At 36.6% G+C, this 23,532-nt stretch overlaps 1 protein-coding gene across 1 annotated transcript in view; it reads left to right on the top strand.

Annotated features, from left to right (window-relative positions):
- COL21A1 (collagen type XXI alpha 1 chain) overlaps nt 1-23,532 on the top strand; it is a 118,409-nt gene that overhangs the window by 33,949 nt on the left and 60,928 nt on the right. The window contains exons 4-10 of the mRNA XM_052809268.1: nt 1,391-1,559; nt 1,691-1,907; nt 4,258-4,431; nt 7,069-7,146; nt 9,501-9,509; nt 11,008-11,091; nt 13,394-13,456. Coding sequence (XP_052665228.1) covers nt 1,391-1,559; nt 1,691-1,907; nt 4,258-4,431; nt 7,069-7,146; nt 9,501-9,509; nt 11,008-11,091; nt 13,394-13,456 — 794 coding nt within the window. The remainder of the gene's footprint in view (nt 1-1,390; nt 1,560-1,690; nt 1,908-4,257; nt 4,432-7,068; nt 7,147-9,500; nt 9,510-11,007; nt 11,092-13,393; nt 13,457-23,532) is intronic.

Here is a 23,532-nt window from a genome sequence, read left to right as displayed (position 1 = left end):
ATTACTCTTACTTAATGTCATAAGTATGTTGACTTAAATCCTGCATCTGTGTTTTGAGAAGAGAGAGAAGGAAAGTTGTGTTGGACTTTTTTTTTTGAAGCATTCAGAAGGCAGACATTTTAGTTCCAAAATGTAGGCAGAAAGTTCTTGCAATTCTTTCTTCTAGAACTGGACAGATAACTTTTAATATATTTTTAATTTGGGACTCAGGTGACATTTTGCTGTGGGGAGGAAAAGAAAACTAAGGGGAATATACATGGCTTCTTGCTGCTGCCCCAAGTACCTGTGGCATGTCCCCTTAGGATGGATTGTCCTTTCCCACCATAGATAGTTTGCGCAGACACTTAGCTGAATTTTCTTAGAGTTTATATATCCTGCCTCCCCCACCAGAATGGGGTAGCTTCTGACTGCTCTTGGGTTGGTTAGAAAGAGAAGCCATGCAGCGTTGCTCATATTATAAAGAGAAGCCAGTCTAGACCTTTGAGCTGATAATTCCCTGGCACTGAAGCATGAGTTTTCCAGCCCATGGCTGGTCCAGGTGGAGGTGAGAGAGCTCTCCACCCCTTCTTTGGAATGTATTCGTAACATCTTCCCTTTCTATGAACTGATGCTTTTCTGAAGAAAGAATCGGAAATGAATGATGAAAATGTATTTATTGTAAGTAGTTTAGCATATTTTCATTAAAACAAAAAGTTGCTTGCTTTCTTTTCATTATTACTCTAATACAATGGTGGCTTTAGCATTAAATTTCACTCTGCTATCTCACCTTTTTTTTTTTTGAGACAACTTAGGTTCACTGACTAGTATTGTTTTTGTGTAAAAAGAATTAGAGATAACATTCAGTTAACTTTAGTGTTCACAGAAAATATATCAGACAATATTTGTCCAGTGAGAATAGCTTCAAGCAGATTTCAGTGTAACAGACAAATAGATCAGAGTCCATTTTGAGCAAAAGAAGATGACGAAAAGTTGTAGATAATACTACCTTTGCCCATTTTCAACCCAGTTTTATAGTTAGGAGGGATGCTGGATTAATCCATATTGTTAGTGCATCGTGGAAATTAACATCTGTAATTTTGTAGCATTTTGAAACCATACAATTTTGGAAATTAAATTCAATATTTTTATTAGTCAGATATTCTAACTACAATTAGTGACAATTCAAAATAGTATGCGAATGTAATTGCAGTACAATATGACATCTCAGTATTCTTGCTTCATGTCTCTGAGGATTCTGCATGTCACTTCCCTCATGTTATACTTAACTGGCAGTTCTCAGTTCTCTCTTATTTCTTGAAAGGCAGCTACAAAAAAATTAGGTAGATGGGAGGTTACTTTCTGAAAGTTTTAAGTCGTATTTTGAACTATACTTGCATTTATTACTTTGCAGAATCTGTTTGTCCGACAAGAATTCCAGTGGCAGCTCGAGATGAAAAAGGATTTGACATTCTTGTAGGATTAGGTGTGAAGAAAAAAGTTAAAAAGAGAATTCAAATACCAACCACTAATGCAAAAGCTTATGAAGTAACCTCACGTGTTGACCTGTCAGAACTGACAAGGTATTTAAATTTTTAAATACACTTCTAAATTTAGTAAGGTTTTTTCGTTTGCTTAAAGTGAGAGAGACTTATTTTAAGATTTATACAAATGTTCAAGTATTGTCTTTTTTCCCTCCTTCCTCCTTGTTTAGGAATGTGTTTCCAGAAGGTCTGCCTCCATCGTATGTGTTTGTTTCCACTCAAAGATTTAAAGTAAAAAAAACGTGGGATTTGTGGAGAATTCTAAGTCTGGATAAGAGACCACAGATAGCAGTCACTATTAATGGAGAGGAGAAAACACTTTCATTCACTACAACAAGTTTAACAAATGGCACACAAGTTATTACTTTTGCTGCACCTCGTGTAAAGGTAAGAAGTAAGTCACCATCATGCTGGAATACTCATTTAAGTACACATTATTCCTTTGCCCTTTATGTTTTTTAAAAATGCATGGTCTTATTTTTGACTACTTGTCATTTAAAAATAGATGGGGGGTACTTTACCCATGTTTTCCAGAGTGTCCACAGTGATCATCACTGTAAATACTTTACAGGTGTTTTCTACTCAGTAGTTTCCAGCAGGTAATTGTGAAGATCACAGAGACTTTTTCACACAGTTCTTTGCTTAATATATGCTGGAAAGTATTTTCTGCCTTTGATATGGAGACTAGAAAATGTAAATGAAAATACTCTATTTTTAGAGAGAGTTTTTGTTAAGTGTCTAAATTCCTTGAAAATACATAATGAGAGAAGTTACTTTCTTCTCAAGAAGAGTAAATAGCAACTTAGAAAATGAGAGTTCAACCTGGATTTGTCTAGTTCTCTGTTGAATAAAAATTCCTTTCAGCTGCTTATTTTTCTCACTGAAGGGAGTCCCCTTTTTGTGCAAACCAATTTTATTGTCTTCTAGTGTAATCTGAAGGTTCTCTTTCAATCTTTCTTCAGTAATTTCCAGTGAAGTATTCAACTCTTGTGAGAAAGGTTGTCTTGGTTGCAGGTGAGACAGAGGGAAGGAGATTGAATGTGTCTACTCTTGCATTTGTAGCCATATAGGAGATTATATGCAGCCCAGAGATTCCCATTCCTGCCGCAGGGAGTATTGTTTAAATGAACAAAGAAGGATGCTTTGGCAGACAAAGAGTGGGAAAGATTTATTGCTGGAGCGCTTCATGGCCAAGTGGGTTCAACTTTTCTGGGAAGTGATGGCCTGCATTTGAATCCTTACTCCAAATCAGGCTGAAGGAATTTGAAACATAAATCCTCATAGAAGGAAGGACTCCTATCCAAGAGAAAGTCTTAACTACTAAGCTTTTGCTAGGGAGAGGTATTTTATTCTTCTGTTTATTGGATGGAGAATTTTACTTTTTCTTCCCAAATATCCTCTGCCTTTTCATAATTATTTGTAAGTAAGTGAAATAATTTTATTTTTTTTTAAGAAGCAATGTTAAACTTGATTTACTGGAAATTGTTAGAAAATTCAGTTTCAAGTCAATCTGAAAATTTGTATTTAATTGTTTCTGGCAGCTACAGTGACAAATCAGTCTTATTCCTGCAGTCCCAGGTATCCATGAACTTCACCAGGAAAATAAGACTTTTGCTTTTTTTGTGTGTGTGTCTGCATGTTTGTATTGCTGTTATGGAGAACAGTAAGTTCAGGCCCTTTTTAGAGCTGTGTGTCTCTAAACATGCTATAAATGTCACTATGCTTTTAATGAACCTTTTAATTTAATAAACCTTTAAGATAATTTATCACTTCTACTCAGGAAAATGTTTATTTTATCTTGTAATGGGAGCCATTGTAAATAACTAAAAACCCAATCTACAAATTAAAATAAAATAGAAACAGAGGTGCTATCTAAGGGTGTATACTATTAAGTGAAGTAAGCTTAATTTCTGTTAATGTCTACAAAAGGTAACAAAGATATATAATATACTGAAGAATGCATGTTTCAGTTTACTCTTACGTATACCACTTTGGTGTGGGATTAATCTTTATTAAAGTTAGCTATGTAAAAGATAAGCCTCTAGTCTAGGCTAGGTGGAAGAGCTAGCTTGTTTTTGAAATTAATGGATAGGCTCAAGAAGAAGACATTTCTTTCCATGTTGAATTTCATTTCTAAGATAGGTGGGATAAATACTTCTTTAAAGGTATCTCTCATTTTCTATTACTCATAGAACTATGCTATTTGTTTAAACTAAATCTTAGCTTTAGAAACCTGATGTTTTGTGAGATGATGAATGTAATATTTGGTTTATTTATTGCAATATTGTGATTCTTTCTGCCAATATCATGTCATCTTTAAAACTTTTTTCATAAGAGATTGAGTAGAAAGATTTTCAAGTACCAGTTTGTTTTCACCATGATTTAAGATCTGAAGTGTTTGAGACATTATACCACTGCTAAAAAAAGGCCTCTGGCTTCATATTTTTAACAAATACAGGTTTAAGCATGTTCAAGATCATAGACTGAAAAAATTTATGAGAGTTATAAAATAATTCTGAAATAGGGATTAATTATTACCAAATATAATTTTCTCAATTATAATATTACTTGGCAAATACTTTTTTGCGTATACAGTTTACAATTTTTTACATGACAAAATCTGGAATATTGATCATCTCAACTAGTAACAGTAGTTTAAGCGTTGAAATGCAGTTTTATTGTTATTTAAACTGAAGACATTTTGTTTTAAACAATCTGTTTTCTTCACTTTTCTTAGACATTGTTTGATGAAGGCTGGCATCAAATTCGTCTCTTAGTAACAGAAGACTTTGTAACTTTGTATATAGATGACCAAGAAATTGAAACAAAGCCATTACATCCTGTTTTAGGTATTTACATTAGTGGCCTAACCCAAATAGGAAAGTATTCTGGAAAGGAGGAAACTGTACAGGTAAGCATATGCTAAAACCACAATAATTCAGAAATTCTGCTATAGGTTAACATTGCATTGCTGCCTTCTGTTTTCTTGAACTTACTCTTCTAATTTACACTGGTCTGAAGTTTAATATACAGAATTTTAATAGTTAAGAGGGAACATAAATGATCAGGAGGACTCAGCACAACTGATATATCCTGTGCGGTGGGTGCTTAATTGGTCTCGATGACTTCAAGGGGCATTCATTTTTGCTGAAACACAAATTTGATGCAACGTGGTTGTCTGAGTTTGGGAAGCAGTGTCTCAAAGCAGGGGATTTCCTCTGTGGTTGACACTTGCATATAATTTCCTTCCGTCAGTGTATGGGTTATGCTGGTAAAAGAGGGAGAGAACAAAATTTTGATGAAGTTTCTTTCTCATCACTAGCTGTCACAAAATTACAAGGTGTGTCAACTCTGCTTCTGTCATACTGCAAATATTTGATACTCAAACTGCCACTGATTCTGCTGTGCTGGACCCCCCCCCGAAAACCCTCTACCAAGGTTCTCCTCTATTCTGAGGAATGTTAAAGTCCTTTTGCCTACAGTCCTTGCAGACACCAAAAAGCTCGTTAAAATTTCAGGCTGTATAGGTAAAGGCTGTGTAGACCAGTGGTGAAAACTATTGTGTTGACAGTGTTCCAGATGTTGCTAATTAGATTGTTTCCTTATATTTATAGCAATGTGGTAATGACATTACTAATTAGACTGACAGTCATGGAAACAGTACTAAGAAATACTGAATCACATAAGTAGACGTTATTTTTAGTTATTTTGAAAGCTATGCTTTTTTTGTACTCTAATTTCATGATCCTTACTGCTCCTATTAAAATATATTAATGTATTTTGCATCATCTTAATTAACTCTGTTCAGATGTCTTTACTTAGTTACTCCTGCATTTGTGTATTTGTAGCCAGGCTTCAGTTCTATTATTATCATACTCTAAAAGCGTACATGGAAACTTGGATGACACACTGTGTGTGTGACTCAGCATCTTTGGTGGTAACATTGTCCGTATACTAAAGTACCCTTTTGTGAAAACTACTGAATGTTTGTCACAGATTTCTCATAGGACTTCAAGCACTTACTGCAAAGAAAGTAGAGATTTCAGAATTGTAATCAACAGTCTCATACATTTTCTCTGTCAGTGCAGGATTATCCCATTTTTATAGTTTTGTGCATTCTAGTATTAGAGGGTTGGTTGGTTTGTTTTTGTCGTGTCTTGTTTTTTCTCTTAAGTCACTGCAGAAATGGGACTTTTATAGATTCCCAGTAATACAGTTTCTGAGTTAAAGAATGTTAGTAGCAAGACATGTTATCTAAACTAAAAATGAAAACATTTTAGGAATGTCAAATTGTGTAAGAACCTCTTCTGATAGTGGACTAGAAGAAAAGTAGAAAATCTGCCTCAGGTTGCAATTTTATATTTCCAGATGATTTCTATAATCTAAAAAAGGTATTTCCTTTCTCCACTTTCTCAGATTGTGATGCATTCTGCAAAGCACTAACAGTCAAACTTTTCCAGGATTTTTCTATTTAAACTATGATTACAGAGAAATATTTTAATTAATCTGCATACCACCTTTCAGTGAAAAGGTATTTTGAAATCCTTTAAGAAAGAAATCAGTTGGATTTGGATACAAAGCATGATACAAGAAACTTCAGAGATGCTTTGCTGAATTTTCATTCTCTTTCTGTGCTGTGATTCAGATGTTTTCTAGTGATATTTCACAAGTGTTCTTGATTTAATTAGGATCTTACTGGCTGAAGTGCTTTCCAGTATAGTGATGATAAACTTGTGTATGTACTTAAGTGTTGTGAATTGTAGAGACATTTTAAATTTGAAAACACATATTACTAGGCATGGTATAGTCCAACTTATAGTCTATGATTTCAAATAAGTGTAACAGGGCTTTTTTTCTCTTTGCAGTCATGATAGTTTATGCTAGAAAAACTGACGTAAGTGGTTTACTTTTTCTGAAGTATAGCAACAGAGCAGAATGGCACAAACTTTTGCTCCCCTGGTGCCAGTGTTTTTATTGCTTGCTTTTTAAAGCTTTACATTATCCAGCTAAACTCTAAGGCAAATTCTTTCAAGTGTCAGGGATGACTTCTGATGCTTCACTGAAACGTAAAAATCTTACCTCTAGTAGAGACAGGTCAGTGTAGAAACATCTTCCCAGGGCTGTTAAGGTAAAAAGGAAAAGGTTGGTTTTGCCTGTGCTGTTGTAACTTGTTTCCCAATGATATTGGCAGCCAGTGTAATTCGTGCTCTGTGTGTTTGGATTTATTGCCAAGGATTAGGGGCAGTGATTTCTATTATTTTAGAAAAGAAAATCTTGGATTGATTATTTTTTAAATAATTCTGTTACAGAACATTTAATTGGCTGCACGTATTAATCATTGTGAGTAGCCTGACTAAAAATGTTTCTACATCTTTAACTGATTTTTAACTGTAGTGGACACACAGAGCTTCCAGTTTCTCTTGCTTTTTAATATTTCATTCATTTTTTATCATTGGATGATATAATTTAAGAAGAGTATAGTTTAAACTAACAATGTCAGACTATTAACTCTTTCTCTAAAAAAAATCTTTTGTGTTTTGAATTATAGTTTGATATACAAAAACTGCGAATCTACTGTGACCCAGAGCAAAATAATCGAGAAACAGTCTGTGAGATCCCGGGATTTGTGAGTATGATAGATGAACTTTTGAGGACTACTTGGCATTTTTTACAAATCACTGTTTAAAGCTGACTGAATGAATTCTTAAAATAAGTAATACTACAGTGATTCAGCTGGTGCAAACAAATGCTTGTTACCTGTGCAACATCAAGTGACACAGAACCTGTCTGTTTTCAGCCTTATTTTTGCACAAATGTGTTGTAAAAGTTTTTTTTAGTTTAGATATTTGATGGTGGAAATTTGACAGCAGTATAGGAGAATCTCAGAATCTTCTGTTAAAATTTAAGATTTTAAACATTATAAATTAGTAAAACTACTAGGTTACAGCAGTGTAAAATATTTTAAATATTACTTTTTAACTTACCTGATATACTTCTTACTACTTGTCAGGTCATTTAATCTCTGAAATTTTTTTACATAACCAACAAACCTGTATTTTTAAATCACCTTTTCCTATCAGAAGTATCTATGCTGATCTATATCTGTGTTAAATATCCCATTAACTGAAATGCTGCCAAGATTTCATGAAGTGTATTATGGATCAGACAAAAATAAAATCCTCTTCAGGATTTTATGATACATGTACACAGTTAGGAAGCTTATGGGGATCCTTTGACCCTCTCTTTGCCCTCTTACTTACAGTTAATTATGCAATGAAATGTAAAACACATGCAAACAGATTTGGAAATCATTCATGACACACAGTTGGAGCCAGATTTTCAAAAGCATTCAACTCCCCTCTCAAAGTACAAGCAAGAGACTGTTTTATATGTGCAGTTTCCTCCAAAATGTCCTCCTTTGTTTGGTGTCTAAACCAAACTGAGCTAAAGATAATCAGACACCAGTGTCTTACTGTGTAAACCCATATTCTTCATGTTGTGATTTGGTTTAGTATTAGGACCATTTTGCCAGTTTGACAATAGAATCTGTGAATCTTCAACATCCAGATATTTTATTTTTTGTCAGACTTGCACAGACCCCCAGCGTAGTCTGTTTTTCTTCTGTTTATTTGGGGCCAGTGTGTCTATCGGAATCAGCACCCGTATGAGGGCTTTTTCAAAACTTACAGCTTTCATTTAAGCAATGAGTAGGTGGCTGGTTTATTAGCTGTTCTGAAATCTGACTGTGTGCATCAAGAACTAATGGGCTTGGGAACACCTTTGTAAAGTTAGCTTTAAATACTGAAGTAAATTTAGTATTTGGCTATTTAACTGCACCACGTATCTTTTTGCTCTTTACAAAATAGAAGTAGGATATGAAAAGTAAAAAAATTAGAAAAAAATCTTTGCATAAAGAAAGCAAACACTAAAAAGTCCATCATATCTTGTGTTCTCTGCAATTTGGCAAGAAGTCCAAGAAAAAGATTGCTTTTTGCCAGTTTAATTTCACTTGCTGTTGTTGTAAATTAAATTTGGACTTTACCCATGAAATTCTGGACTGCTTTAGAAAATAAAGATGTTGGATGATCTCCAAGGAGGAATATGTGGTTTGTGGTTGTATTCTGTCAGAGCGTGGTTGTATCAGAGCTCCTGAACTAAGCAGGGGCTGTATGTACGAATTACAGCCTGAATTCATCCCCTTTCCCGGAAATACCTAGCTGCATAGTGATTTTAAGCTCTCTATGATCCGTGGAGAAAGACAACCTTCTCTTGAGGTTGCCTAAGGTGAGAACTGAATACAGACGAAGCTGACTCTCTCCACAGACTGTGTATATGAAGTCTGTGGTGACTGTGCATGGTGTAGCTAATGGTGGCTACTAAACCATTAAGACAGACAATTTCATGGTTAGTATGCTGAAATATTTGGAGATGGATTGTTCCATGGTGCTGCAGATACTGAAAAACTCAGTTCAATTGATAGCAGAGTCTAATGCAGTCACACAGGAAAGCGAGAAGAAGCCAGCCTTGCCTCTGTGCTTCTGTGTGTTTTCTCAGATGCTGGATTCAGGCAGAGATCAGAGATTTTAGAAATATTTTGGTACATTCTCTGACATGAATAAGTAAGCAGAGGATTTTTTTGATAAGTTACTCCTGGCAAAAGGTTTGACCCAAATATAAACATTTACTGTGTAAATATTTACATGGTTCAGTATTAATCCTAGTTTTGTCATTGCCTTTTAAAAATTCCCACTAGTAGCTCCTTTGAAAGACCCTTAAATAAAATGAACTAAAAATTCATATGCATTGATAGCAGCTGCACATAAGTCTGAGAAAGTCTAAAATGTCTAAAATTTTGAATTATAATTCCTTGATAGTTATAGCCCTAAATTTATGATTGGTTTTGGTATTGTTTACAAATGACTGCATTTTGCGTATTACAAATATTGCTGTACTCTTAAACTGTGTTTATTCTTGTTTCAGAATGGAGAGGTAGGCTCAATCCTAAACTGCTCAAACTCAGTTTAAGGTAGTATTTGACTTTATATAAACTTCTTATTATTCTAGGGAATATACACTTTGTTTTGAAAGGTGGACAGAGGTTTGCTAAGCTTAAAAGTGCTGGATTTCCATTAATTAAACTCTAGTCAACAGGCAAATTAAAAATCAGTTTTCTGAAGAAACCCACTTTTATTAGAATAAATGGCCTGATTTTTTTCCCAGGTTCAATTCAATTGCTTTTATTTGCAGGGCTAGATGCTGTTGCAAAGGAATGGGGATATGCACAGTCAGGTAGTTGTTAACTGCATCATGCTAATGGCTAATGGGAGCTCCCTGAAGGGGAGCTTGTTTGAAGGCTTAATATGATAGCTTCCCTAACCATCCTTGTCACTCCACTTGGTACAATTGCAAAGGAAACGTGGATTTGTGTTTTGATCAATCATTTGACCCTGAGAAAGAATTCCATTCAGAGAACATTGTAAAAAAGTCTACATTATTTTAGAAAATATAGGTAAAATGTTATTGAAAGTGTTTTCGATACTAAATACAAGATCTGCTTTTTTTGTATCTGGGATTCTTAAATTTTTGCCTTTCCATTGCTCTAAGAACTTGCTGGGTGAAAAAGAATTCACTGAATCTAAATTCAGCATATAGATTTTGTGCAGATGCTCCTAAATTTTGGGTGCCTGACCTTGGACAAATGGATTTGATCTAGTAGCTCTCCCCTTGCCTGCCTTGGTAAAACACTGAGGTTTCATGAGGTCTCAATGGTGACAAGTAAATACTTCAAAACAAAAAAAGTCTCTAGAGGGTGGTGTGGTCTGCAAATGTTTAGAGTTTACCGCTCTTTGTATAGGGAGCATAGTTTGGAGGAGGTCACCTAATGGTCTTTGGAGGATGGGCACCGTGGGGGCCAGGACTTGTGACCTGTAGGAGGTCCTGTGGCAGCAGCCATGCCCCACCTTTCCTCAAGTAGCTTCATAGTTGGGACACATGCCCAGGAGTTAGGACACTTGGGCTTTATGTTCTTTTCAGGCTTGCTACACATGATACCATGCCCATCGGTTGTGGTCATTATGCTATACATAAAATTTATTAGATTATTTTTGCAAACTTTAATCAGTTATATTTGATAATTGATCACGCTTCAAATGATGAATAGCAATTAATTTAGGAGAAGAGTTTTGCATGTTGCCAGATTTAAAATTATCAAACTATAAGACAAAATATTTGTGGAAAAGCCAATACAGTTTCAGATATCAGCCCAGTATCGGTACTTAAATTTTTATTTATTTTTCTTCTGGGTACAATGATGAATTCATGCATTCAAAGTAGTTGGAGGGCAATATTCAGGTAAGCAGAAGTTCCAGCTGAACAAAGGAGTGAAAGTCAGGACCTATGCAACTTAGGAAAATGAGCTTCATATAATGTTATATTTTTGTTGAATGCTTTTGGCATGTGTATTGATGGCTGGTTTCACTCTTGGTAGTGCATGAATGGTCCTAGTGATGTAGGCTCAACACCTGCCCCCTGCATATGCCCACCAGGAAAACAAGGACCTCCAGGCCCCAAAGTAAGTTTCCATTCTGTCTTATTGAGCACACATGACTTTTTTTTTTCTTTTTTTTTCAAATCTTATGTTGGTCAGTCATAGTCAGGCAGATTAAAAAAGTAGGGGACAAGTTCTCCTAGTTCTGGTTTCCAGTGCATGAATATAGTGATTAGGATCCTCAAGGCCAGGTTTTGGTGCCATAACTCCTAATAACACAAATACACCTTTTATTTTTTAAGGAAAATGTTCATGGATGTAAAACTGTGTTTACTTGCTACTCTTCAGCAAATGATCTTGCACTGTTAATTGAGAGTGAAGTGGTTTGCTAATAAAAGTCTTTTAATGGAGAGGGGTTTTCTCCTTCTTTCTTAAAGAATGGACTAGATGATTACTGGGAGAGTTCCGCCTTAGCTGTTCTGATGACCTCCCTTCAGTGTTGGTGAAGGATTAAAATGAGAACCAGACTTGAGTCTCAGATGTCTAACATGGCAAACTCAAATCCCTAGTATTTTGCTATAGTACCTTTCTCAATAACTGTGCTAAGCAGTGCTTCCAGAGTTGCTAGCTTGTCTTATAAGGGTAGACAAGAAAACCCCAAACGGCTTATCTTTCAGTAAGCAAATGATTAAAAAACCTCTACTCTCATTATATAAGTCTTCAACAGTCTGCTGCAGCTACCTCAAGTCAAAGGGCTTTTTGCTACAATGGTGAGGGTTTCTAATCAGGGAATTGGAGTCCACAAGATGGAGATCATTATAATTTCATGTAATAGAATTTTTGTGGTCTTATACCTTTTTTTGTTCTCTTTAGCATATTAGAGAAAAAAGAGAGAAAGAGGGAGAGAGGGAAGAAAGTATTTATCATTAAAAAAAAAATTGAAAGCCACATCCTGTAAAGTATGAAGGAGTCTGAAATGTCAGAATTAGGGTGACCTATACAATTTTATTTAGATCCCTGCTTCATGTGCAATCTTTCAATTGCATTGCAGTATAATATTTGTTTGGGGATAACTGAATAATACAGGTGACAAGATGGTGCCTAACACAAAAGACTGCAGAAAGAGTGAAAAGGAAGCCAATATAAGATTGTATAGGTTATCTTAGTTACAGTATTTCTTAACTTTTGAATATTGGACTTTGGAACTGTATAAATTTAAACTTAATTTGTGTGTTTGTGATATTAATGGAGTACAAGAAAATTAATTAAATTAAGACAATTTAAAAATACAAGTAACTGATGTTTTAACCTTTTCAAGTTAAAGGCATAACATTTCATAGTTTAGATAGTGTATTTGAAAGCAAATTTATTTTCACTCAAATCTCAAACCTGGACTTCTTAATGTGGACAATAATAATTCTGGATAACTTATTATTAACTTAGCAAATAATAACTGTTACACTTTTCTAAAGAGACATTATTCTCTATCCTTTCCCATTTAGTTCAGAATTACATCGCTGTGGTTTATATGTGAAAAGATGTTTTTTCACAGTCACGTCGAAAGCTAGTTTCCTATTTCTTTCCTAATGTCCTCCCTGTTTATAATAATGCTGCAGTTATAACCGACCTGCAGGAAGAAAGCAGTACCTGCTTAACACTACTGTAGACATAAAATGTTTTTATAGATTAAGTCTTACTGGAGTTTGCTGGGCTCAAATCAAGTCCGTTAGTAAAATAAACAGAGAACTTAATACACTAGGAGGATATATTAAGTTATGTTCCTGCTTTCCTACCATAAACATGAAGCCTGGGGAACTGACTTTTCCTTTAACATGGTCATAACAGAGGTTATCAAAATAATTGCAAAGGCCTTATAAGAAGAAATCTAAAAGGATATCTTTTTTAGACAGCAGTAGGTGCGTGGAGAGTTTAGTATTTAACAGGTTTTAATTCTGGCTCCTGCCTTTCCCAGTGCTTTTGCTATAAGAGCTAGACTCAGCCAAAGCAGGTGAGAGTTTTCTTCAGAGTAGAACTACTAGATTAACAAGGTTTTAGTAAAGATTTTTTCATCTATTTGATGAAACGTGGTTTTATTTCTATTGATTAAGATGTTAAAAAGCTTGAAAGCATTTGAGATGATGGGACAAACTTGTGCTGTAACTGAGCACGGTCTCACTTCTTCAAGTCCTGCACAAGAAGTTAGGGAGAATTTTCCCAGGGAGGGGGTTACAAGAGCAGTTCTTAGCTGTCAGAATTACTCCTCAATAGCAGGTATCTGGGTTTGCAGCTGCTGTTTTGTGGAATGTGTTAGGGTTAAGGTTGCTCTGTGCTAATTTTAAAATGCTCTGTCATATCTTTTGTGTGTTAACATATTGCTTCTCCATAGGGTGACCCTGGGCAGCCTGGGAATCATGGTTATCCTGGTCAGCCTGGTCCAGATGGTAAGCCTGTGAGTACTAAAAACTTAGTCATATATTGTAAATGCAAAACTAACAGGAGAAAAACATGTACCACTGATACCAGATTTTCAAATTTAGATGATTTTGTCTCCGTTCTTTGAAACTGTGAATGTAACCATTCTATGAATATGTTAATCATAGTATTTTTGTTTCAAGCCAAAATATTGTAAAAATGATAACATGAGTTAGGCACTGTTGTAAAGCAGAGAACAGGCTATGAGTGCTCCTGTTGGTCTTTGCATCAGTTTGCAGCAGTTAAGTTATCACCTTCTGACCTTCAATCTTTACTGCTTAAGAATGTTTGCATTAGAAAGCACTTTAGGGCAGCTAAAATCCTGTCCATTTTGTGTTAGGGATTGCTTCTCATGTTTAAACTTGGTTCATTTCATTTCTTTTTGGGCTGCCTCAAGTAGTGCATCAAAATATGTAGACAGGCATGTACAATGTTAAAAATATAGAAGTTTTGCCATTCTAAACATTATGTGTTAAAACATACATCATAAAAATACCTGTATTTTTCTCTCACCCTAGATTTTACTTTTCAAGCTGGCATTCCATTAGTATGGATGGTAAAGACTGGAAGAAAGTAGATGAATAACGTATGTCCCTAAAATAAAAATGACAGATTTGGCAATGGCTTGTTTGGTTTTCATGGTTAACATTTTTTATTGTTACTATTACTATAAAATAGTAATAAAAGCAAATAAATATATAAAAATAGCCTAAGGTTTAATTAAAAAAAATATTATAAAAATAGCCTAAGGTTTCATTAAAAAAAATATTAGATCTCTGAATCTAATTTGAAGCCTCTAAGATATTGACAGCCAAGCTTCTCTGTTGAGTAAGGTTTTATTAAGAGCCTGCAGTCTCTGTATCACCAGAGTGGTGGTGTGCACATGCCTATGGTGTGTGAAGAGAAGTCAGGCCAAAAGGTGGGAGACTTGACCACCCATGTTTCTTTTCTAAGAATGTGGCCTCTGATGTTGCTTACTATTCATTAGAAGCTATTTTATTTATATTAAAAAAAAAAAAAGCAATAGGAAAAGGTAAAAGACAGTTGGGAGCATTAAAAATAATTTGCTTCTGTAAAGAGAATAATTTCTCTGCTTGTATGCCAAAAGCAGGAAAAGAAAAGTGCTTGCACATACTAGAAATTGTTAATTCATTGTAACTTTTCATTCTTATTGTGAGGACTGAATTTTATGGTTGAGTCCTTACATTGTAGTGTTATTTTGAAATCTCCATGGTGAAGTAGAAGAGAAGGTAAGCATCATGTCTTGAAATCCACAGAAAATACAATTAGGGAGGAGTCCCAAATACTATTAAGAATAAAAATATAAGAAGATGTCCCAAAACATTAGAAAAAATAAGTAGATGAGTGCAGAGAAGACAAAATCATTTATGAAAGAAAGATTGGGTTATGGACTAGGGAACTAATAGTCTCTAGGTTTGGTTGAGACTTAGAAGGGATATTAAGTTATTTTGGGCCATTTTGGTCCACACTTGACACACTGGAGAGATTTCAGAGAAGGGCAACAAAGGGCTGTGTTGGAACTTTTAAATTCACTCTTTTAGTAATTTTTCTGTCCTGTAGAAAGATTACTGACGATATTGTAACTAATCACAAGTCTTTCCCAAATCTGCCCTTGCTTATCAATTTTAGTACCTGTAGCATGTTAATCCTACTAAAGAGGCACTACCCACCAACTTTGATGGCTTCATAAAAACATCTAACATTCTGGTTTTGTTAAGAATTTTTAATACTAGTAATACATAGCATTTCTCTGTCAGCTAAAGATGGAAACAGTGAGATTGATACTTACTTGGAAGTGTGTATGCTGTAAGGGTAATTATTACCAGTTACAAAGAGAAAACTCCATGTTACACATTATAAAATGTTCACATTTCTATTTTGTTGCTTAGTTACATGTTGGCTTTTTCTTAGGGATAGCAGCTGGTTCATTTAACTGTGGTGATTCCTTTTGGAAGCTGAGTTAGTTTGATAGGAAAAAAATAGGCACTGAAAACAAGAAATTCAATTGTTTCTAAAAATTGAAAATTCCTCTGTTTTAAAATATGGGACTTGGTATATTGAAACCTGGCCATGGTAGGCCTGATGGCCCAGGAGAGCAGTAAGTACATGAATTTTTCAGTAGTTCCACAAGCAAAGATTCTCATTTTTCCTGTGATACAAAAACATTTTTATACTTCTGCTTTTGTCTTAGGCAGCTTTTGATAGCTATTATCTTCAAAGTCTTTTGGAACTAGAAATACAGAAAACAATCTGAATTGAAAGTGTGTCGTGGTTTAACACCAGCCAGCAACTAAGCACCACACAGCTGCTCACTCACTCCCCCCCCACCCAGTGGGATGGGGGAGAAAATCGGGAAAAGAAGTAAAACTCGTGGGTTGAGATAAGAACAGTTTAATAGAACAGAAAAGAAGAAACTAATAATGATAATGATAACACTAATAAAATGACAGCAGTAATAATAAAAGGATTGTAATATACAAATGATGCACAATGCAATTGCTCACCACCCACTGATCAATGCCCAGTTAATCCCCGAGCGGCGATCTCCGCCCCCCCCCCCCCCAGTTTCTATACTAGATGTGACATCACATGGTATGGAATACCCCATTGGCTGGTTTAGGTCAACTGCCCTGTCTATGTTCTGTGCCAACTTCTTTAGCCCCTCCAGCTTTCTCGCTGGCTGGACATGAGAAGCTGAAAAAATCCTTGACTTTAGACTAAACGCTACTTAGCAACAACTGAAAACATCAGTGTTATCAACATTCTTCTCATACTGAACTCAAAACATAGCACTGTACCAGCTACTAGGAAGACAATCGACTCTATCCCAGCCGAAACCAGGACAAAGTGTCAGTACTATAAAATACTACCTTGTAGTTCCAGACCATCATGAAAATGGAGGTTTTAAAATAGGAATGGGTGGAATCTGAGCTGGGGAAGTGTGATCTAATCAGAATGACTTTTCGGTTGATTATTGATGGTGCTTAAGCTTCTGAAGAGCAGTCCTGTTCTTCTGCACAAAGACAATTATACAAACTGTCTCAGCCCGGAGTTGCATGGGACAATGTGTCCATCACAGTTTGACCATGCTGATGGCTAGAAGTAGACTTGCAGTATGGATAAGCATAGCAGAGCTGTCTTTAATCCAGATAACTCTTATGTTTTGAAAAATAAAGTGATATTGTGTGAGCTTTAGTGAAGCCAGACTGGACTGGATATTGGTAGGGAACTGTCAGTTTCCATTCTGTCTTTTAAAAAATAGATTTAAGACTTTATTTCTGAAGTGTCCACTTAGCTGCAGCAGTATTGTTTTAGAAAAAATTTGTTATGACTTTTTCATACTTTTATTAACAGGTTTCCAATTCAATGCTATATATCTTCCCATAAGCACTGAAATTTGTAACAGTGTGAATCATGAAGGAAAAATAAATTGATACTGTAGTCTTTCTGTAATTTTATAATCTGGCAGTTATGTTTTTTTTCCTGCAAGTGAGTCATAACGTGCATAGATGGACATTCTCTGAACATAAAAAATTTTATCAAAAACATCTCAGACAATTAGAAGAGAATCAGAAAGCCCCACTAAAGGAGAAATTTTACCATTTTGCTGAATTGAAGTTCATACGTTATTTGAAGTGCTTACGGTTAATTCCTATAGCTTTATTAACTAATTTTTTTGAAATACCAGCTGTAGCTTTTTGCACTTGTTCTTTGCAGGGACATAATTGCAAACCTATTAGATCATCTGCAGCTCTGGCCAGTACATTATTGTTCCTTACCATAGATTCCTGAGTGCTTTCCAGGCTAGCTTTTAGCCATGAATGATGGGAGACCCTTTAGATACACTGTGCAGGAAAACAGATTCCTCTCTCTGTCTTTTTGTTTCTGTTTTACTTATTTATTTGCTAATACGACTTGCACGTTTTCTGTGCTGTCAGTGATTTTCCTTGTTTGAGATAACTTTGCTCATATGAATCTTTTTAGCTGTATCCCCTGGGGAACTCTGAAAAGCAAGCTCTTAATTCAGACAGCACAATAGGCTTACAGGTAGTTGTGTAGTCAGTGTTGTTTAATCAAATGGCTCTTGCATGAAAAGCTTTTCCTGGAAAGTCAGTCTTTTCTGTTCCCAAACACACTTTTATGTTCTTCTCTAAAGTTATTCCAGCATGCCTATCTGGTATTCATTTTCTTCGAACAGTATAACTGGTCAACAAATTGTTTCTTCATCTGAGAAAGGTTTTAGGCATGCATTTATATTACTATATGTAACTGATTTTTGAAGTAAACATCAAAGAAAATTTAGTTTATTGTTTGTGGGCTGGCTAGATTGTTGTGAGATAGTTTTAGTCCAGAAAAATTAAAAACAATTCCTGTGAATATCTTCAGTGTTACCAGAAAATAATTATTCACCTGGTGTTACGCAGTAAAATTGTTTGCTGTAATATTTGGGGAAGTGAACATAAACTTGACTCATTTTCAGTCATTCTTTAATAATTTTTTTAAATAGTTTTGTTTATAGGTTCTTTGTTTTTTCCCTTTATTTCCCACCTCTATTTATTTTCCATACTCTGATACATACAGAAAAGATCAGTTGAAGTAACTGGAGAAAAGCACAAAAGTGAGAAGCATAATAAGTAATGAAAATACATTTTTTTCAATGAAAAATGCTATTCAGGACCAGAAATGATTAAATTGTCTTGTCAGGAGAAATAGCACTGGTAAATAAGCACAAGGGTAAAAATAGTATTTGAATCTCAACTGGAACTCATTTTAATGGACATTATTCATCAGAAAGAAGCAGATGGAGTGCTTGCTGGCCCTGAGAATGCTCAGCAGCCTGACTGTGTGGTCCCAAAGCCATTTTTTATTCCAAAGGGTATTTTATATGTACTGGGGAAAAATTCAAGTTAAGGGGAAAAATAAATGAACAGAGTCTATGCAGTGATCACTTGTGTTTAATAGAGGTGATAGGTTATCGGTCTGCTGAAAGAAATGAAAAAATACACTTATTTGTCAATTCTGAACTTGGAAGCGCACAGCTGGCAAATCTGGACAATTTTCCAGTATTCCATCTAGTTTCATTCCTGAAAGTTTGGAACCATTTGCCTTGTCTTTACCGTGTCCACAAGCAATAAACAGTTTAAAGGTGAGACTGACTTTACTGATGTACCTAGATACAGAGTTCATAAGGTATCAAAAGCCTCACATAGTAAGTAATTTTTGACCATTCCAATATTTCTTTGTAAAAAAACTATAGAACATTATTGCAGCTGTACTACCTAGAGTTTAATAATATTTGGTGACCAACTGAAGGCCAAATCTTTCATGATGAACTTAGTATAATGGTAATGGCCTGCTATTTCAGCAGTACTTTTGGAATAAAAATGGGTAGTAGTTTCATGTATACATAGGATTACCTGTGCTATTGGATTGTTTGCCTGGGGATTTAGGTTGTTATAAACTCTGCAGCTACTTTTCTCGCAAAACTTTCACAGACATAGTTGGTAATTCAGCTGTAAAATGCTGCTCTCAGTTCCAGAAGAATACATATTCCTCAGTAATACTGTGACCTTGTTATTCTTAGAGAAAATATGTTTGCTCCATTCTGACTAATACAGTCAGGTAATGGCTTCACTGAGACCTACTACATTGAAATGAGGGTGATGCCTGATGCTGACTTGTGTTGCATACAGCTGTACATTTCAGACAAAAGACCATATGACTATCTTCAGCAGTGACCAAGGGCAGATGATAAGGATGAACATCTATACAGCAAGCAGGAAGTTATACTCCCTTGGTACATCATCCCATCTCTCAGAAGGCTGAAGCTCGGGAACTTTTAAAGCTGGATTTATGACCTTTTATTTAATAATCTTGATGGATTTTTTTTTTTCCTTTGTGGTATTTGAACCCAGAACATCATGCTCAGGTAAAATATATTGCTAGTGGCCCTGAGCTATGGAAGCCTTGGCAGATGACAGAGTAGCCAATGGAAGGAAGTGTAATCAGATGGAGAAATAATTAAACAGGCTAAAACAAAACGAAGGAAAAAAAAAAAGCAACAGACAAGGCAACGAAAACTCTTTTCTGTACTTTTCCCATAATAATGTTCATGTGTTTACAAATCTTTGATCAGGAGTCACCCCCAAATTTATGTTGGAGGGTAAAAGCTGCATTTAGTTACCTTTGTGATCTAATGCTGGATCTGTCCTTCATTTTCATGTTTTGGTATGTGTAGACAGAGGGGCTTCACTGCAGAGAGTTCTGGTAGCCTGCAGAAGCATGTGCCATGAGAAGTCCTTCTACAGGGCCGTGCTTATTTAACAGAGGGAGGAGAGAGGAGATGACAGTTGTTGTGAGCTCCTGAGTTCTGCTCCTAACCACTGCTTAAGAAAGTCCCAGAGAAAGGAGTAAAGCACAGGCTTCAAACTGACCTGCTAGAGCGGGCCACCTGACTGATCCACGTGTCCAAAGGGGCAGGAAAAAGAGAAGCAGTAGGCAGATGAGTACAGGCATAGTGAGGTGTTAGAGAAGGTTGTTTGAGGAAGGGATGGGAAAAAAGCTCCTTGAGAAAAGGAGGAGGAAGGACCTGAGGCAAAAACATTAGATGATAACTTCTCAGAAAAAGGCTAAACCACTTAATTCAAATACCTCAAGTACTTTCTAACATTTCTCTTGCCTTGCAGAATTTTAGTTACTGATATTACCAGTGAGGGAGAATGTCATAGCATGACTGCAAATTTGAGGGTGGGCATGGATACATGCCTGAATAGCTAGTAGAATTTCTGTGCTTTAAGATATAATGTATTTTATGAAAAGCGTTTGAAAACTTCTAATGCTTTAGATAATTGTGCTTTAAGTGTACTAAAGATTTACCACAAGAGACTTCCACAAGAGGTCCACAGACCTCTCTGTCAGGATGTTTTTCTAACATCAAGTTAAATTTTTCTTTTGCAGTTGAATTCCATTATGCTTAGTTACATCACCCTAAATAGTTCTGTTTACTTAGTGTTTACAGTCCTTAAATATCTTTAGACTGTTACTGTTCATCCTTGGTTATTTCCTAGCCAAATTGAGCTTATTTACTTCTCCCTTGTCTTTCCCAAGCAGTCCTGTTGTCATGCCTTTGTCATTTAAGTTGTTCAGTGACTCCAAAAGCTTTTCAGTAAGGAAGCGTGCAGTGCAGTTGTCATTGCCTTAACAGTGCATCCTGTATTTTTAATTTATACTTGTCTGATGTGATATACCTATGAATGCTGTCTGAACTTTTGTCCTTTAGGCATGCAAGTGCATTGAAGATATACTTCAGAGGTTTACTCTGCTATTGCACCTAAAAGTTCTTTGGAATTAATACTTGTCATATGTCCTTCTTGCTCAATTTTTTCCCTTACAGGTAAACTACCTTTCATTTTCCAGCAAGGCTCTTAATTCACTGATGATGACAGTATTGCTAATTTGTCTGTGTCCTTTATGTAAGTTCTTTGGCCTAAGAAATCTTTTCAACTTTTTCCCTTTAAAATTATTTGTAAATTATTGCCATTTTCTTTAAATTCCAAAGTTACATTTTATCTGTGATTTTTTTAAATACCCAGCCATCTGGTACAAAACTAAGCATCTCAGTATCTTGCTGTTTATCACTTTGCCATTACAGATTTTCCGGCACCAGAAATTTATCAGTACTGTTCCCACCCACAACAAATTGAGAGGGAGATTTTTTTATAATCCTGATTGCAGCTGCACTGATGTAAAATAATGAATGAGAATGTAAACAAAGTGCTGTGGAGTAGTGCTGATTGACAACATTGATGAAACATCAATGGGATTCAGTTTAAGACACCTACATTTAGTGTTTACATGTGTACAGAGACGCTGGGTGTCTAAATTCCCATATTAGTCAACAGATGTTTAACTAATATACCCCAAGAGGTATGGGATTCTTATGCTGTAAGGTATTTTGTCTTGCCCACACTGCTGTTTCAAAAGGATAAATGAATCCCAAATATTTTGTGCCACTATCTTCTAATGCTGCTTGTGTGTCTAGGGAATCTCAAAAGGCAGGAGCTGCCTATGTTTAGGCAGCTGGATTCAAAACTGAGCATCAAATTCAGAGTTAGCTATAATACTTTTCACACCATTTGTGTGTTTTCTGAAAAGTTCATGAGAGAAGACCAAGTCCAAATAAAAAGAATTCTTTTTGGTGGCAAATTTAGTGCTTTCACCTTATGTGATAGTGAACCTTCAGTCCTGAACTTGTCTGTGTCAATTGAAATGGGAATTTTCACTTCTGTCCCTTTTACATATGTATTGGTTTTGTGTGGCAAGGTTTTGGTAGCGGGTGGGGTTACAGGGGTGGCTTCTGTAAGAAGCTGCTGGAAGCTTCCCCTGTGTTCGACAGAGCCCATACCAGCCGGCTCTAAGACAGACCCGCCGCCTGCCAAGGCCGAGCCAATCAGCGATAGTGGTAGCGCCTCTGTGATAACATTTTTAAGAAGGAAAAAAAGTTGGGACGGCGGTATTCGGCAGCCGGAGAGAGGAGTGAGAACATGTAAGAGAAACAACCCTGCGGACACCAAGGTCAGTGAAGAAGGAGGGGGAGGAGATGCTCCAGGCGCCGGAGCAGAGATTCCCCTGCAGCCCGTGGTGAAGACCATGGTGAGGCAGGCTGTCCCCCTGCAGTCCATGGAGGTCCACGGTGGAGCAGATATCCACCTGCAGCCCGTGGAGGACCCCACGCCGGAGCAGGTGGGTTCCCGAAGGAGGCTGTGACCCCGTGGGAACCCCGCGCTGGAGCAGGTTCCTGGCAGGACCTGCGGATCTGTGGAGAGAGGAGCCCACGGAGCAGGTTTTCTGGCAGGACTTGTGACCCCGTGGGGGGCTCACGCTGGAGCAGTCTGTGCCTGAAGGACTGCACACCGTGGAAAGGACCCATGCTGGAGCAGTTCGTGAAGAACTGCAGCCCGTGGGAAGGACCCACGTTGGAGAAGTTCGTGGAGGACTGTCTCCCGTGGGTGGGACCCCACGCTGGAGCAGGGGAAGAGTGTGATGAGTCCTCCCCCTGAGGGGGATGAAGCGGCAGAAAATAACGTGTGATGAACTGACCGTAAACCCCATCCCCGTCCCCCTGTGCCGCTGGGGGGGGGTGGTAGAGAATCCGGGAGTGAAGTTGTGCCCGGGAAGAAGGGAGGGGTGGAGGGAAGGTGTTCTGAGATTTGGTTTTATTTCTCATTACCCTACTCCGGTTGATTTGTAATAAATCAAGTTAATTTTTCCCCAAACTGAGTCTGTTTTGCCCGTGACGGTAATTGGTGAGTGATCTCTCCTATCCTTATCTCGACCCACAAGCTCTTTGTTATATTTTCTCTCCCCTGTCCAGTTGAGAAGGAGGGGGAGTGATAGAACAGCTCTGGTGGGCACCTGGCATCCAGCCAGGGTTAACCCATCACAACATAAAATGTCAGCTACGGGACAGCTGTTCTTGGAGCACATGTATGTATGTCACACAGGTATTCCTGCTGAAAGCTTTGAGGTTAGGGAAAGAGGACTTGAAATGACTTTAGTGCAAAAAAATTGTAGGCGTTAGCATACAGTTTGATGATCTGTACTGCAAAAGGGGTAGTGATACAAAGACATGCTCAGTTTTTATGAAGGCCGGTTTTCGTAATTTATAGAAGGTGTTTTTAACTTGTCCAAACAATTGCTACATTATTTGTACCAGACAGTGATTCTCAGTTTTGTGACTTTGAATTTCCTTTTGAATCTTCTCTGTCTGGCTTTCCATTAAACAAACACAATGACAATGTGTTCGATTTGCTTTGAAATCACATTACAAGATCTAGCTCTGAGCTAAATATGCAGTTTTGTAAGCTGAAAACTCTTCTGCCATCCTCCATTCATCTCGTGAATTCGGAAATTCAGTTCAGCCAGGAAATTGTCCTCCTCTACTTCTTCCCCTACTCAGTTAGAAGGAGAAGGAAGGGAAATTGCATTTGAGAGATCTAAAATGTGAAATAAAGTTTTATTTATATAGAATTA

The sequence above is a fragment of the Harpia harpyja genome, chromosome 15 (assembly GCF_026419915.1).
Source record: "Harpia harpyja isolate bHarHar1 chromosome 15, bHarHar1 primary haplotype, whole genome shotgun sequence".
Lineage (NCBI taxonomy): Eukaryota > Metazoa > Chordata > Aves > Accipitriformes > Accipitridae > Harpia > Harpia harpyja.
This window is presented reverse-complemented; position numbering and strand designations above follow the sequence as displayed.